The 16,998-nt window shown below is 41.9% G+C and overlaps 1 protein-coding gene across 2 annotated transcripts in view; it reads left to right on the top strand.

Moving 5' to 3' along the window:
- The window catches only part of Wars2 (tryptophanyl tRNA synthetase 2, mitochondrial), a 73,497-nt gene that overhangs the window by 43,995 nt on the left and 12,504 nt on the right, over nt 1-16,998 (top strand). Inside the window, exons 2-3 of one of the 2 annotated variants that reach the window (XM_048442180.3) lie at nt 1,634-1,891; nt 15,628-15,708. In XM_048442180.3, the coding sequence (XP_048298137.1) occupies nt 1,634-1,891; nt 15,628-15,708 (339 nt within the window). The remainder of the gene's footprint in view (nt 1-1,633; nt 1,892-15,627; nt 15,709-16,998) is intronic. The other variant, XM_048442181.3, reaches the window with a different exon arrangement.

The following is a 16,998-nucleotide window of genomic DNA, read 5'->3' as shown; positions in this document are numbered from 1 at the left end:
TCTCACAGTCCCCCAGCAGTGACACGCTTCTTCCCGCATGGCTGCACCTCAAAAACCTCCCCTAAACAGTGCCTCCAACTGGGAACCAAGGGCTCAAACACTACACCAGCATATGTGAGACCTTTTCATTCAAACTGCTGCAAGAGTAGAGGGACCACATATTGGCTTTAAAATCGCACATCTGCCATGTCCTTGCTGTGTGACCATGGGTAATCAATCTCTTGATATCTGTGACCTTTGGTTTCTCATCTGCAAATTGGAAGAAGTAATAACCCTGCTGTATTAGGTACCCAACTAAATGTGTGCCTTACATAAAGAACTGAGCTTATGGCTTTTGGGAACCTCTTTCCCCCATGTTAGATTTCCTTGCCCAGCCTTTATACAGGGAAAGGAACTTGGTCCTACCTCAATTGAATGTGCCATGCTATGTTCAAGCCAATGGGAGACCTGCCCCTTTCTGAATGGAGACAGCAGAGGGGGAGAGTAGGTAGACAGGAGGAGGGGGTAGATGGGAGTGGAGGGTAATGGAGAGGAGAGAGGGGAAACTGTGGTTGATATGTAAAATAAAGGGTAAAATGATAGTAAAAAAAAAGAAAAAGAATTCAAGACGGCTAGGGCTGTTACACAGAGAAGGAAAGAGCTGAGCATAAAGTGTAAATGTTAGCAACGTAGCTGTCCAGTAAACACGGGGACTGTTGAGATGTCCTTGCAGTGCTGACTGAAACAGCAGCAATGTGGTCTTTAGACCCTGTAGTCCCTACAGTTGTTGATGCCTGCTCACAACTGCTGAGTCATCACTACATAATACTAAACCACTCAGGAAGTCATTACAACTGTTGAGTCATCCCTACATAACACTAAACCACTCAGGAAGCCATTTTCCTCTCACTTATTTTTATCACACTAGAAAATGTGACTTAAAGGGAAGACACGACTAAGACAATAATATTTTTATAATTTAGAAAATTATGCAGAATTTTAAAATTTCCTTAACAAATTAAAACCTAAATACAGTTATCAAACATGAAAAAAACCTTAGCTTTAAAGTATTACAATGAAGTACATATTCTCTAACTCTAGCCCAGGACCACACCCATTAAATTATAATATCAATAATAAGAAATAACTAACAGTAGATTTTAGTCTAATGTTGTGACCTTCATTTTTAGTGACAAAAAGTGAAATCACACGCAAAATCCAAAGGCTCCTTCAATCCCTAATGAGATGACTTCCACAGCACAGGCATTCATGGTGACCGCTGGGACCAAAGCCAAGCTTTTCCTCTTGGGAACTGTCGTCTGTTTACCCCATTTCTGGTTCATTCTGTTCATGATTGTATGAACCTTGTACCTCATCTTCTCATGTATTGTCAACTAGATTGCTGTCCTTTGGCTAAGCAGACCTTTTCCTAAGCATCTTTGTATGCTTTGGAAGTAAGAAAAACCATTTTTAATGTCCATTTGTCTCTAATAGCACCAGCATAGTGAGTTAAACAGGGTACACACCAAACAATGCATGGTGATGACCCTCAGGCTGCAGTTTGCAGAAATAGGACTGTACGGTAGTAAGTGCACGGAATGCATGGATGCTGCCTCCAAGGCAACTATGTTTGTTTTTCCTTTCCCTGTTGCAGAAGGACAGTGTGGAGCGCGTGTTCTCTGGCATCCAGCCGACAGGAATCCCCCACCTGGGCAATTACCTTGGCGCCATCGAGAGCTGGGTGAAGTTGCAGGAGGAGTACAGCACAGTGTTATACAGCATCGTTGACCTCCATTCCATCACTGTCCCCCAAGACCCCACCGTCCTCCAGCAGAGTATCCTGGACATGACTGCCGCTCTTCTTGCCTGCGGCATAAACCCAGAGAAAAGTATCCTTTTCCAGCAGTCTCAGGTCAGCTCCTCGGACCAGAGCCCAGAGAACTTGGGTTTTTATGTTGTTTGACATGCCTGTTCACAATCTTTTTTTAAATTATTCAAGGATGACATCATCTAATGTGATGCTTCCAGTTTAATATTTACATGCATTTATATCGTTAAGTATCCTTGTATTTCAGTACTGTTTATCATCTTCCTCCTGCTATATACTTCATGGTCTTTCATTCTCCCCAAAGTTTTGCTACATTAGTTCTTTGGATCGTGAGGTTTTTTTTTTTTTTTTTTTTTTTTTTTTTTTTTTTTTTTTTTTGAGCTGGATACTTTTAGTCCAATGACTTCCCATGGTTGACTAATCTCCTTGTGATCAGAATTAAATTTTGTGACCAATGATTTTTCGTAATTCCAATGGTGGTTTATTGGATATTGAATTTGGAAGGCCTATTGGATAATTTCCATTGTTCCTTCTTTGTATAATAGCTTTTGAAAGGATTTAATGGAGCAAGCCAGGATATTTGAAGACCAAGTCCCAATGTCAATATATAAGCCAAGAAAATCTTCAGAAAGCCAAAAGAAATGAAGCCAAAATATTTGACTCATACCTTCACGATGGATGAGTCAGTTATCTTTAGACAGGAAGAGATCCTACCCAGAAACAGAGCAATTTAGACACACGCTAGCAAAGAAGATAAGAATTCCTACTGGGTCACACCCTTACCACAGATTCGCTTTAACCTGCAGCATAGCCCCAGTCAAGGGGTCCCCTTTCTTGATCACTTTTACTAAGTTTTAATAAAGCTTTTTATTAACCCAGAATTTACTGCAGTGAATCACAGAGTAACCAGCTGAAAATATACAATAGGTGTAGGTCTTGTCACTTGATGGTAAAATGCTTCTCAGAGTTTTCAGTTGAATTCTCAGCATGGCAAAACACACAAATATACACAGACATACATGAACACGTGCACACTAAATAATGAATATCCTTAATAGAGTTATCAATGTAAGCTTGTCGCTCATATGCATATATGAAATGATGTCATCATTAAATGGATCATGCTGACAACTTACCTAGATTTACTTTTGATTTACAGTTGATTGGAAGCTTTTGCTTATGAACTTTTCAAGTTTAATGTTGGACAGACCTAAAGTACATATCTGTGTTGGACAAATGCAGACTTCTTGATGATTTCCATGCATTCATTAGCTTTGGCTTTTTAAAAAGCGTAGTAAACCAGATGTATCTTCTGCACAACTGTCTATCAATTATTTGTATTTATTATGCTATCTTTGTCCTATAGTATTACTTTTTTAAAAAGTTTTTTTTTTAATTTTATGCATATGGGTGTTTTGTCTACATGTATGTGTGCACCACGGGCATGCAATAGCCATGGAGCCTAGAAGAGGGAACTGGATATCCTAGAAATGGAGTTACAGATGCCTGTGAGCTGCCACATGGGTGCTGGGAACCAAACCATGGTCCTCTGCAAGAGCAGACAGTGTTCCTAACCACTGGGTCATCTCTCCTACCTCGGTCTTACTTTCTCCATGCTGCTGGTCCCCAGTCCTCCCGCCTGGTCAGTCATCCTACCTGGGAAGCGTTTCCCCTTCTTTCTGAAGGATTGCGATGCTTGTAGTTCAAGAAGCTGGTTTCTTTCTTTCCTTAACGCCTGTCCCTGACACTGCAGAGGTGCTCCTCCTCAGCCACCTTTTGAGTCACCTCATGCGAAGCACGCCAGCTTCACTCCCTCTAAGCTGGTTTTGATACAGGCGTTCCTTTGATCCTTATTTGATGTTATTTCTAAAATTGCATTCTCAGCCACAAGTTAGTATTTCCATATTTCTTGGAGGTGAATACATCTAATCCTCCCCAAAATAGCTGCTTGCCAAGTTGCTTTTGAAGTCATCTTTAAATTAATGACTGTTTCAAAAGCCACATTCAACAGTAGTACTTTCAGCTCCTTCCGCCAAGGATAATTTCCCTGTGATAACATTTTTAGCATCACACTTGCATATTATCAATGATTTTCCTTGTAATAGACTTTTGACAGTGACCTCTCTAGGTATATAAAATGTGCAGTCATTGAGATAATTTCTTTAGCCTATAACACTTAAGAAAGAGTAACCTGGAGTGTGAGAGACTTGGTGCACTGTCTCATGACTGAGGGATAAGAACATTCTCCTTCCCTCTGAAGGAACCCAGGAACTCCTGGGCTGTTGGTTCCCAGGTGGCGAGTATTCTAGGTCAGGGAACTTCCGTCCTCCTACGCTGTCATGTTTCCTTGCTGCCACCCTTGACTTCAGCTCTGTTTTGATAGTTCGACTGTAAACTCTAAGGAACACACTGATCTTACCTACATGCCGCAATTCTGCCCTCACAGCCAGTGTGAAAGGCTTCCTCAGGTGCCTTTGTAGCCAGGAGACATACCCAATCTGGACAGTTCCCTCTGTTCTAACTTAGACAGTCACAGTGTTCCAACTCCACAGATGAACTGGATCTCCCAGGCCCTGTTTAGTAACCACACAGAACACACTGAGGTGTTCATAGGAACAGAGCAGTGGCCACGCTCTCATGCTGTTAAGTTTTGTTCATTTAGTTTTAGTGAAATAACTTGAAGTAGATATCCCATACAATAGCCCTGCTCTCCTTCAGTATTTCAGTGTGCCTCTCTACAAATTTAGAAAATGCTGTATATAAATACCATGTTATCATTATACCTAATGAAATTGGTGATGAATATACATTACCATTTAATCTCAAAATTATTTTGAGTGATCCACCCAGAGCCACACGTTGGGTGTTTTGTTTGTTTTGGAGTGTGCGTGTGTGTACTCCTTCCCTTGTGGCTTCTGGGAATGGAACACGGGAGATCAGGCTTGTGTGCTGAGTGCCTTCACTGAGTGACCTCACCAACGCTACAGTAGTTCTCGTGAAGTTGTTCTTTATGTCTAACTGTAGTTTTGCAGCCTGTACCCTTTGACTGACATCTCCCCATTTCTCCCTCCACCATCCCCTGATAACCACCCTTCTTTCTACCTTCTGTTTCTGAGTCCAGTTTCTTTCCATTCTATATATGATATACAAGACATTTATCTTTCTGTGCCTGAACTATTTTGCTTATCCATATTGCTGCAAATGACAGGATCCTTTCTTTTTAAAGACAGAATAGTATTCTATATTAGCAGTATATTGGTCTGTTGGTAGATATCTGGGTGGGTTTGTTGCGTACCGTTATGTTTGGTTCTGCAGCTTATGAAAGGTGCTGTCGTAAGCCTTTCACAGTCTCAGGGTTTGGACCCAGAGTAGGGTCATGTGGGTGTCTTATTTGGTCTCCTTTAGGAACCGCCACACTTGTTTCCAAGATGGCTGTACTTTTTTGCTCCCACCAATTCCTGGCAGGAGTTTCCTTTTCCCATATGTTGCCAGCATACGTAATCTTTTGACTTTTTAATAGCAACAGCTAAAGAGATATGAGGTGATGAACCTGTGAAGCCGACATAAGTGAGGACAGAAAAGAACCGTCTTGTTAGGTCTGCAGGACAGTTTGTGGTCATGTTCATGAGCGATGGGGCAGGACCTTCCTGCCTGTGCCTGCTGACTCTCCCGTGACTTTCCTCAGAAGCTGCAGGCGGAGGGCTGATGGGAGAGCCACCTTAGGCTTTTGGCCCTTACCTCACAGAATGTCAGTCCACCACCTGTGTGGTAGCTGCAGGCATCTACCTGGGGCCAAACCTACCCCAATTTAGCTAAAACTTCCACAGCCGCCGAGCCTTTCTGCCGTACTAACAAGGTGACATAAACCTGGCACCAGTTTGTTTTGTGTTCGTGATCTGCTTTACTCTCATCAATGACTTTCAGGAGCACATACTGAAAAATGATTTAATTTTGATAAAGTAAGCCCCAATATAGGAGACAGGTAACAGGTAATTACAGATCATTTATGTACATTATTTAATACTTTTTTTTCTACTGTTGTTTCCTTTATTTTGTCAGTTTTGTACCACGTGAGCATTTGGTTGATAAATAAAAAAACAGAGAATTAGGAAGATTTCAGAACTGGGGCCAGTTAAGATCATTTATACCTGACACCCCCACACAATTATTCACAAATATAATTAATAGTTTTTGAAATTGTGAGTTAGATAAGAGTATTGTTTTCTACCATGTAACATCTTCTTAGTAGTATAGCCATTGGTTAAATGATTTTCCCATGTGCCCTGGTTGTGCATTAGAAAAAGCCCTAGTAATCATTTAAAATGGGAAAAGAATTTGGCTATGCTATGATGCTGATTTTAACAATAATTTTCATCTGCAGTTCTTTGCAGCCTGGCTGGAACAGTTTAGACATATTGAAGATTTTTCCCCGTTATTTTCTTTTTCTTCCTCTCCCACTGGCCTGTAGTTGCAGTGCTTCTCCTAAATATGTTTGCCATATGTGGGGCGTTTGCAGACCTCGCCTGAAAATGTGTACATGAGTGTGTATGTGCACATGAATGTGTTCACAGTGCATTTTGCTTGAGAGAGGGATAAGGTGGGTGGGGGGAGAATACCTATGTGTGTATTTGGCAGAGGTTTCCATCTCAAAGCCAAAGTCACTGTCTTTTGTTTTTGGCAGGCCTGAGCACAGATCCAACCCGAGTCCCCCAGATGTCTGTGAGGGACAGGTCGACACATCTCTCCCTGAAACCGTCCCTGCAGTATAATCACTGTGCATATGGAAGATAAAAAGCGCAAGGCTCAGCCCTTAGCCCTGGCTTCCAGCGGAGGTCAGGACAAAAGGAGGGTTTGGGGTATCAGATATCAAGTTACTGAAGGTCCAGAACAGTCCAGGAAAAGTCGGGAGAACAGGAAGGAATCAGAATCTGGAATGTAACCTCTTCTCTAATTAGAGTTATATTTTGTTTCCCAGGAAACAAAAATCTATAATAATAATAATAATAAATTAAAGGGTACTATGGGGGAAATCAGTTGCTGAACGAAGGCCAAAGGAACTGACTAAATGGATCTTGGCCCAGTCTGTGCACACAAAGTTATACCTGACTCCCCTCTCTGTCCTGAGAAGTAGAAAGGCAGATCCTAAAATGAGACAGAGTCCCGATGGGCTCTGTGTACGCTGTCTTTTGCAAGTGCATTTGAGCATGTGTTCATGATTGTGGAACTCTCCAGGTTGTTAGCTACCAAAAAGGAGTGCGTGCTCAGCTTTTAATAGGAAGGGGACAAACATCTGTGCAGACTAACAGCCTTTTGGAATGTGTATTTGTAAAATTGGCAAATACCTCTAGAGTTCCTGGGGGAAATGAGTCTCCGAATGGCCTGTGCTGTAGACATAAGGTGAAGAAATGATTCCACATCCAGAGTCTGTATGTGTTTTCTTCTCTACAGAGTTCTCACCTAGACCACAGGTGCCCCTTCCTGGCTTCCATCCGGGCTTCTGTATGACCGGATGAGAGGGGATAGGACAGCTGGACTGTACCTACAGGAAGTGGCCTTGCCTCATACTCAAAGCAAGAGTGGCCTGAATGTCACCGTCATCTCTTTTTATTCTTATAATTGACAAGTAACTAATTTTTTTCTGAAGCCTATTTAATGTCTATGATAGGGGATTAAGAAAGCCATGTGTCACATTTGGGAAAAACTAACTTTCTATCACGTCATTGTGAGCATGTCCGTGTCTCCAGGTTCCTTGATATGGCAAAGGTTTTGTATAAAGTGGATTAACAGATGGTCATCCAGCTAATGGCTATTTTTTTTATCTTCTTTAATAAAATATTTTAAGAAGCTTTTTGCTTACTTTTTTCTTTCCAAGGAATATTTTGGATATCCAAGAGTATTGGATACTAAAAAAATGTTTCAACCATTCCAAAAAGTACGAAGATGAATGGCTGTCTTTTGAAATATTAACTTCCTTCATATAGGCTTTGATTCCAAAATAAAACATTGCAAATATAAGAGAAACTTTTTAGCTCACTCAAATTTTGTTCCATGCTCTGACCCCCTAGAGGCAGCCCCTATGTCTATTTGGTATTTATCATTCCCGCATATGTGTTTATATTTTTATTGAGTGTGATATGGCCATAAATAATCTGTATTATTTCTTTGCACATCTTCAAACTACGTAAATGGTTCCTGCTGCTTATCTCTGCGTCTGTTATCTGGTCCCTGCTTCATTTCATTTCTTAGATTTGTCCATTTTTGTGTTTGCTGTAGAATTCTCTGGCTCTGTCAAAATTCATTTACCGATTAGCTTGGCAAGAATACTTAGAATTCTTTTTCAAACTTTTTTTTATAACTACAAACAACAGTACTGTGGTCCTGCTTGAAAATGTCGTTTGTGTACTTGAGAAAGGTTTTTTCTCCCCACACCCCCCAGAGACTGGGTTTCTCCGTAGCTTTGGAGCCTGTCCTGGAACTAGCTCTTGTAGCCCAGGCGGACCCTCTAACTCACAGATATCCGCCTGCCTCTGCCTCCCGAGTGCTGGGATTAAAGGCGTGCACCACCACCGCCTGGATGAGACAGGTTTTTTTTTTAATATTTATGTATTTGTGCGGGTGGGGGACCATGCACACACTGACTTGCATGTGGAGGTCAGAGGACAACTGGCAGAAGTGGGTTCTCTCTTTCTACCATGTGTGTTCCAGGAATCAACTCAATGCTAAGTTTGGTAGCAAGCACCCTTGCTCTGAGCCAGCCCTCTTGGCCCTGAACGATTGTTTTCTATGTGCGTGTATCAAGAGTAGAATCATGAGGATGAGCCTTTCTCGTGCTGCCAGCTCACACTGATTCTAGTTTGCATTCCCACCCCAGACACTCTTAAGCTGCTCTAGGTCCTCAGCAATATTAGTGTTGTTTGATGGTTTTCTTTTTCCGTTATACACTATGCTGTCTTGTTGGCACTTTTTTTGAAATTAATTTTTTTTCTCTCTTAACCCTTCTGTTTTCATCTGTGATTTATATGTCTTTTTGGCCCATTTCTTTAATTGTGTTTTCTTATTGATTTGAGGAAGTCTTTTACATCTTCTGAATACTAAGCCTTTGTGATATACTGTCTTTTCTCAGTGTGTGTGGTTTGCCTTTTTTAGTGGGTTAATTGAAGTGGGAAGACCCACTCTGAATGTGTGGTGCCATCCTGTGTGCTGTGTTCCTGAACCTAATCAAAGGAAGGCTGTGAGCTGAACACAGGCGTGTGTTCATCGCATTCTGATCCCAATTGGACTCGCTGTGGCCCACTTCCCTCTGCTCCTGCGGCCGCACATTCCCTGCTGCAGCACTCTAGAACTGTGAGCCAAAAGAAGTCTTGTCTTAGGTTGTTTATCACAGAAACAAGCCAAGGCAACTATGGAAAAGCAGCCTTTATTTTCCTGCGGTTGAGTTCTCACGATGTGTGTTTTCAGTAACTCTTCTCTGGCTTAGCATTGGAGAACTATTCTGTGTTATCTCCAGAGTGTTTTTTAAGTTTTATTCTTCACACTTAAGACTGAGCTATTCCTAAAACTTAGGAATTCCTGCACATTTCATTTGTAGTGGTAAAAGGCCATGCTGATAATGTCATCACAGATCCCCTCAGGGGACTTTGAGGAATGAAGGGTACGCGTTTCCTAAAATTCCAGCTTTTTCCAGGAAGCAGAAATGCTGTCGCTAGCCACATCCTCTGGGTTTCCTTGAAGTGGGATTATCCACTGATTTGCCTTAGCCACTGGAAAGGGAGGAGCAGAGAGCACACCATATCCAAGCAGGAGCGGTACTTGAAAGCTGCTTTGTCAGACATAAATAAAGCCACCTTCTTCTCTTAGGTCATTGTTCATATGGGCAAGCTCTCACTTTTAGCTATGTGTTTCTTAGTCTCCCATTGGCAGCATATAAGTGAATTTTTTTTTACCTATTCAGCCAATATATCCTTTGTTTGGTGACTTTGATCCATTTCAGATACGGAAGAACTTAGTGCTGTTTCATTATTTGTTTTGGTTGTCTTGTAGCCACTTTACCCTTGCTTCCTCACTTGACCACTTTTGCATGGTATCAAACTCTGATCCCTTTCTCTTTATCACAAAAATCTTGAAGCATCCTCCACGTTAGACTCTGAAATGAAAAGAGACAAAGTGAAATATAATCTGTAGGTGTCAGAGGATAAAAAAAGAGACAATGTGTTTGAGGCACATTGAATCAAGAGCAACTGTTACCCAGTTTGTCCTTAAAGCTGATACAATGCTTCAGATTAAGGAAAGGTATGTGCAGAGGTGCGTATGCACACAGCGAGCCCCAGGACTTAGATGGAGTGCCTTTTGAGTTAGGAACAGGCAGATAGAATCAGCATATTTAGCTTGGGAAGTATTGGACAGAGAAAAAGTGAACTCATGATATGTACAGACCAATATTCAAGTCCTGACAGGAGGCAGTCCTATTGAGGAGAGTGAGAGTGGATCATTGATAGAACGTTCTTTTAATTAAAATCAGATCCCCAAACAAGGTTCTTGTTAAAGGGATTTGTCATGGGGATGATAAGAGTCTAATAAAAATAACTCAGCATGAAATTGCACGTTTCCAAGAGGAAGCAGTAAATGAGAGTTTGTGAGTCTGAATAGTCTTCCAAGCATCCTAACTAAAGTTTGCAGGACCTGATGCATGGGAGGGTAGCGTTTGCATGGGAAAGAGTGACATCCTGAGGGACCCTGAGGGTGTGTTAGAGATCTGACCCAAGAATTACCGAACTGGGTCATTGGCTAGGTATGATGGATATCTAGCAAGTACATATTTTGGAGTCGGCTTCCTTGGGCTCTTTTTTCTTAATTTCTTTTTTTTATTTTAAAAATACAGTAAAATACAGATAATGGCATAAGGAACATCCATGTTCTCAGCACAAATATGAATGTTGTTAATATCTTCTCATATTATTTTCAGTTCCTTTTAGCTTCAAAAAAGTTACAGATGATGGAACTGGAAAGATGATTAAGTTGGTGAGGTACCTCCCATATAGACCTGAGGACCCAGATTCTCATCCTTGTCACCCTCATAAAAGCCAGTTTTACCTCTGTAACCCTGGTACTAAGTGGGCAGAGACAGGTGGATCCTTGCAAGGGCTCATGAACCAACTAGGATAGCCAAATCCGTGAGTTCCTGATTCAGTGAGAAATCCTGTCTCAAAAAAATGAAATGAAGAAACAATAGACAAAAGATGCCCAGTGTCCTCTCTGGTTTTCATAATCTTTGTCTTCTCTCTCTCTCTCTTTCTCTCTCTCTCTCTTTCTCTCCCCCCTCTCTCACACACACACCATAAACTTTTATTTTTATGTGTATTTGTGCTTAGCCTGCATGTGTATCACTTGCATATCTGGTGCCAGAAGAAGAGGTAGAATTTCCCGGAACTAGAGTTACAGATGGGTTTTAGTCAGCATGTGGGTCCTGGGAATTGAACCAACATCCTCTGGAAGAGCAGTCAGTGCTTCATCTTTCCAACCCCATAAACTTTCACAATTGTAGATAAAGTTGAACTTTTTTAAATCCCTCCCTTGTGCAGTCCTTCCATCTCTCCTCCTCATATCCATTTCCTTTCACCATAGAAAGTCATGATCTTGAACTTCATATGATCAGTGTGGCTCATAATTGAAACTTATTTTCCCACAAACTCATATTTTGTACTTACAATTCCATTGAAAATATATAATGCTTTTTGGTTTTGTGACTTTGCAAAAGTAATATATTGTGGTACCTTTCACAGTTTTCTCTTTTCACAGAATAGTTTATTTGATTTTGGTCTGGAGTGATTTGGATTCGGCAAAGTTTTTTGTTTGTGATGGGGTCTTACTCTGTAGCACTGTCTGGCCTGGCACTCCCAGAGATCCTGCTGCTTCTGCCTCTCAAGAACTGGGACTTAAGGCGTGCACAGGCACACCTAGAAGAGTTTCTGTGGTCTCTCTGGAGCTTCCGATCTGGCTGGTCTCTTTTGCTGTGCAGACTGCCAGGCCACCACTGCGTTTAGTACACTCCTTGTTGCTGTCACCAGATGCTTGAGAAGAAGCCCCTTAAGGAAGGAAGGGATTGCTGTGACTCACAGTTTGAGGGTACAGTGCACCGTGGCTCAGAAAGCATGGGGGCAGGGATGGTTTGCAGCTGTGGCAGCAGGAATCTGCGGCTGCTTACTCACATCTCAGTGGGCTCGGAAACACAGAGGAGAATGTCAGTACCCACTTTTTCCATTTGTACCATCTAGATCCTCAGCCTTGGGCAGTGCTACCTACATCCACATGAGTCTTCCCTCCTCAGTTAGTATCACTGGGAAACTGCTCATAAACATACCTGTTACTCTACCTTTTAACGCCTTAATCAAATCAAGTTGACAGTTGAATTAACTATAACAGCCACATGTGTCATTGCATGATCACACTTGATTTTGTCATTTCTCTATTAGTGAGCCTGTATTCTTGTTCATAAATTTTGCAAGTATTCATTGAATATATGTAAATTGTAAGTGCTCTTACCATTAAGTACTTATGCTGTGCCAGTGAATAATTCAAATAAAAATCTTTAATTCTGTAGGATTAGAAAAATAAATAACAACAATTGTGCATAAGACAACTGTAAATTATATTAGAAGGTTCAGTTTCTTTCATTGCTGCAGCAATACACCATGATCAAAGCAACTTATTAAAGAAGTTTTTTAATTGTTTTACATTTTCAGAGGGTTAGAGTCCATGATGGCAGAGAAAAGGCATGGTGGCAGGAACAGTTGAGAGCTCACATCTTGATCCACAAGCACACTGGGAATCGGAAGAGTTCTGAAACTTCAAAGCCCTCCCCCACTGGCACACTTCCTCCATCAAGGCCGCATATCCTAATCCATTTGAGCCTATGGAGGCTGTTCTCCTTCAGACCATCAGATTAGGTCATAAGTGACGTGAAAAAAGGAATCAACTACACTTGCTATGAGATAGGAGGGTAGCAGGTTGCTGTTTCTAATGGTGGGATCTGCTAATGGGAGCAGACTTAAGGTGAAGAAGGAGTTAGAAAGGAGAATTCCCTCAGAGAAAAGAGCCAATGGAAAGCCACTGAGGTGGGAGTGTGTCTGAGGGAAGGCAACAAGGCCAGCTTCTGAGAGAACAAGGAAGAGGGAGGGGAAGACATGTGGAATGGGGAGACAGTATTTTTTTAGTACCTATAGTAATAGTAACTGACTTTGTGCTAGGTATTGTTCCGAACAGGCTTAGGTAGAGACTACTGTTATCCTTCCTTTGTCAATAATGAAACTGAAGCCCAAAGAGCTTACTTCAATACTAAAGTATCTAGTTACCCAGAGTAACCTAGCTAAGGAACAGAACTAGGGTTCAGACCCAGGTAATTCCTTCGAAAGACAAAAGCTCTTGGGTGTGAGGTGATCTGGATAGCTGGGCAAGGGTCCCATTCCTCCCTCCTGCAAGTTCCTCCTGAAGCTGCACACTCAGTCCAAGGGGACAGACAGCCTTCTCACTAGAAGAGGACCATGCTTCTGCCAAGGGTATAAAAGTACCCGTGCTCCCCCGATAGAATCTTCAAGTTAGCTCTCAAGACAAAGCTTTAAGCCCCACTGCCATCCTTGTGTGCCCTTCTTCATACCTTTCTTGGTAGCCTTACCCTTCACCTGCTATGATTTAGCTCCCATTGCAGCTGCTTCCTTGATATTGCTTTTCCCTGTATCCACAAGTTGGTTTGCAACTCTGTTCTTTCTGCAGCTTCTGGTGAAGGTCATACTTGCAGCCAGTGCCCAGTATATACCGTGTATCAGCCTGTATTTTACAGGGATGAACAAGGCAGGCAAACTGCGGTGACTAAAGAATGTTTGTGCTTTGTGTTCTGTGGATGGGTGCAGTCTTGTTCGTGGATGGTGAATAGGCCAATTCCCTGCCCTGACCTTTGTCTGTGGCTAAAACAGATCATATAGTTGTTTTGTTTGTGGCTTCGCAGCATAGGAAAATGATATATTTAAGTATTTACCACTTTGAATTTTTTTTTTCAAATATAAATCTGTACCTCTCCATGTGATTGTCTTGACTGTGGCAATTATTTCTCATATTATTTCTCTTATAATGATTGAAGATGAACGGCAAAAAGTTAATTGGTCTTGACCTTTTACCTATTTTCTCTACTGGAGTCTATTTGAATTAATTTAATGCTAATTTGAAAACATCAAAATCTCTGCAGAATGTTAAATAGTTCTCATTCCATCTGGCCAAACAAAAAGCTACTCCAAGCAAAATACTTTCATTCATGGAGACACAGTGGTAAGCTTCTTATCATGTTGCTTCTTTGCACATGTCACCCATACCCACTTGCTGTGCTCTCATTCCTTCCCTCCAGTCAATAAAGAGGAAGACAGATTCTCTCCCTCTTCTCTGTGCTAGCTGTTAGCTGTGTTCGGATGGGAATGCGTTTTCGTGGTGACTGGAAGCCACTCTAATCCTCTTGGCGACATGCTGGGTTACTGCTGGTTTGTTTGCAGCGCAGTTGGCATTTTTCTCGGGCACTGTTGTCATAGCCCTTGCCTTCCCTGAAACCCCTTAGAAGAAAGATGACAGATTCCACCCAGCCACTCGCAAAACTTTAAAAGCAATTCCTTGTCAAATACGTGAAAAACAACTCTTCCTTCTCTCTAACTTGAAGGGGAAAAAAAGAGAAACTGTCTTGCTCCAGATGTCGGTTCCTTGCTAGTGAAACAGGCTGAGCTGGTTCATCCCCATCCCTTTATGTTCCCTTTGCAAAACCCACAGAGAACACATTTGGGGCCACTTTGCAGAATTGGCAAGAGTCTCTGCTTTTTAAGGGAATCATATGGACACAGAATGCCACAATCAATAGACTCGGAATCCCCAGGGCCCAGAAATGGGATTCTTAAAACTCACATTCTAGGTCATCAGTTAGAATATGGCCTGGGCCCAAGAATCATCCCAATTGTTGCCAGGTTTTGCTTACTTGATTAAACTTGATTCAAACAAAACTAGGTTGAGGAGAGTTTGTATTTTCTTGTTGATTAGTGGTTGGGGCAGGAAAACAAAACAATACCAAAAAGAAAGAGAAGAAAGTGAAGAGTCAAAAGAGGAGGAGCTAGGATCTTTACAGCTCTCCTTTGGGGGACAGGTGATGCAGCCAGTCCACTTCCTCGTCACTGCAGATCTGAACAGGCCAAACTTTTCATTGGAGTTAGGTGCCTTACTTTGCTGTCTACATGAGAAGTTTTGTGACTATCATCATGGATTTAAAGAGGATCCAAGAGGACTTTGAATGGGGAAGGGAGGGCAAGAGAGGTGAGGAGAGGAGAGTGAAGGGGAGGGGAGAGACAAGAGAAGAGGTGAGGAAAGGAGATTTATTGACAAGCCTGACATTTCAAGGGGATGGGTACCCTAGGATGTAGTGAAGTGCACATTGAAGATACTGAAACATCCCTGGTCACCTTACTAGGGATGTTGAGAACTTAAACAATAGACTGGTATTTGTATTAGTTGGGATGGGTGTTTTTAGCAGTAGCAGTGGTGGGTATATGTGTGTGTATGTGTGTATGTATATGTATATGGGGGGATATATATATTCATATTCTTCTCCTTGACCTAAGGGTCTATGCATCAGAAATAACAGCCCGGCCCTTCACCTGTTTCCTTTTAATAACCTTGACTTGAGTCATTCTCAACTATTTGAGCTATCCATCTTGTCTAATTATTTCTACTTTTGTGCAAGAAGACATTGACTTTATTTTTTTTCACTATTTTTTTGTTATTACTATTTTTTCCCTTAGGTGTCTGAACACACTCAGTTAAGCTGGATCCTCACCTGCATGGTCAGACTGCCCCGGCTGCAGCATTTACACCAGTGGAAGGTAAATGCCAGGACAGGATTATTAATGGAAAGGAAGGCGTCTGTTTGTTTCTGTGCCAGGTTCTAGGAGTCCTGAGTTGACTTGCCACATTGGTCCGCCACTCACTGTAGGCTGGAGCAGCATCACCCGCCTCTCCATGTGGAGAGCAGAAAACAGAAGGGTTCTCCAGGACTCCGACTTCAGACCTATTTGTTTTATCTGTATTTGGATAGATTTGGGAATGGCTTTGAACCTACTACATTATAGTTAACGAACAATCAGAATCTCTAGAATACTGGTCCCTGATTTTGCCTCCAATACCCTGGAACTAACAAGCATCCTGGAAAGAATGTTTTGTCTATGGGGAGAAGAAATAATATTTTTAATATTTAAACAAGTTGAGCCTAGGCAACAGTTCAAGTCCACAGAAGTTCCACTAAGAAGATAAATTAGGTAATTCAGTGCTTCACTGCCGTTTACTTTTGCAATTAGCTAACTTGAATTAGGTAGCCCCAATTATATCAGCACTGATTGTAGTTTCAGCTTCTTTTGAGCATATTTTTCAGGGCTGTTCATTCCTCAGAAGCCATTCCCTAAACTGCAGAGAGAAGCCCCCCAAAGTGTCTGTGCCTGGTCTGGGTACAGGGGTGCCTGTCTTCCAGATTCTTATCTTGAAACCCAACCCCCAGCAGCTGGGACTTTGAGAGGTGGTCAGAGGGAAAAGGGGGGTCCCTCATGAGTGGGATTGTTGTTCTAAAATAAGTCCCTTTACCTCTCTCACAAAGGAAATAAGGACACATACAAAAAAGCACCACTGTCCAGTCTTGGAGGTGGGGTGTGGGCTGTGGCAGAGGCTCTCTCTTTTCTAGCTCTAGTCTTTGTCTTAATCCTGTACTTCCTGGCATCCAGAACTAGGAAAAATGAATGTCTATTCTATTGCTTATAACAAAAATTAGTATCTTGTGAATGTCCAAAGAGCTGGTAAATAAGACACTGATGGGGAGGCTGCAGATAGACCACGGGCCAGGAACTGGAAACAAAGGTTTTATAAGACTCTCTAACATATTTTAATTTTAGGCAAGACTTTGATATTTTAGTACAACATTATACTACTAATTTCTGATTGAATCTAATAATTAAGTGTAAAAAGTTCTCTGAGACAGAATTTTAGTATCCTGCGAAGATATGCGAAGGGCAATTCCAGTGGGGACAGTGAGCACAGGGGGAATGGTGTGAAGGGCGGGGACAGTGAGCACAGGGGGAGTGGTGTGAAGGGCAGGGACAGTGAGCACAGGGGTGGTGTGAAGTGAG

Source organism: Myodes glareolus, chromosome 17, assembly GCF_982192425.1.
Source record: "Myodes glareolus chromosome 17, mMyoGla1.1, whole genome shotgun sequence".
Taxonomy (NCBI): Eukaryota; Metazoa; Chordata; class Mammalia; order Rodentia; family Cricetidae; genus Myodes; species Myodes glareolus.
The sequence above is the reverse complement of the archived record's forward strand: the minus strand, read 5'-3'. Positions and strand labels throughout refer to the sequence as shown.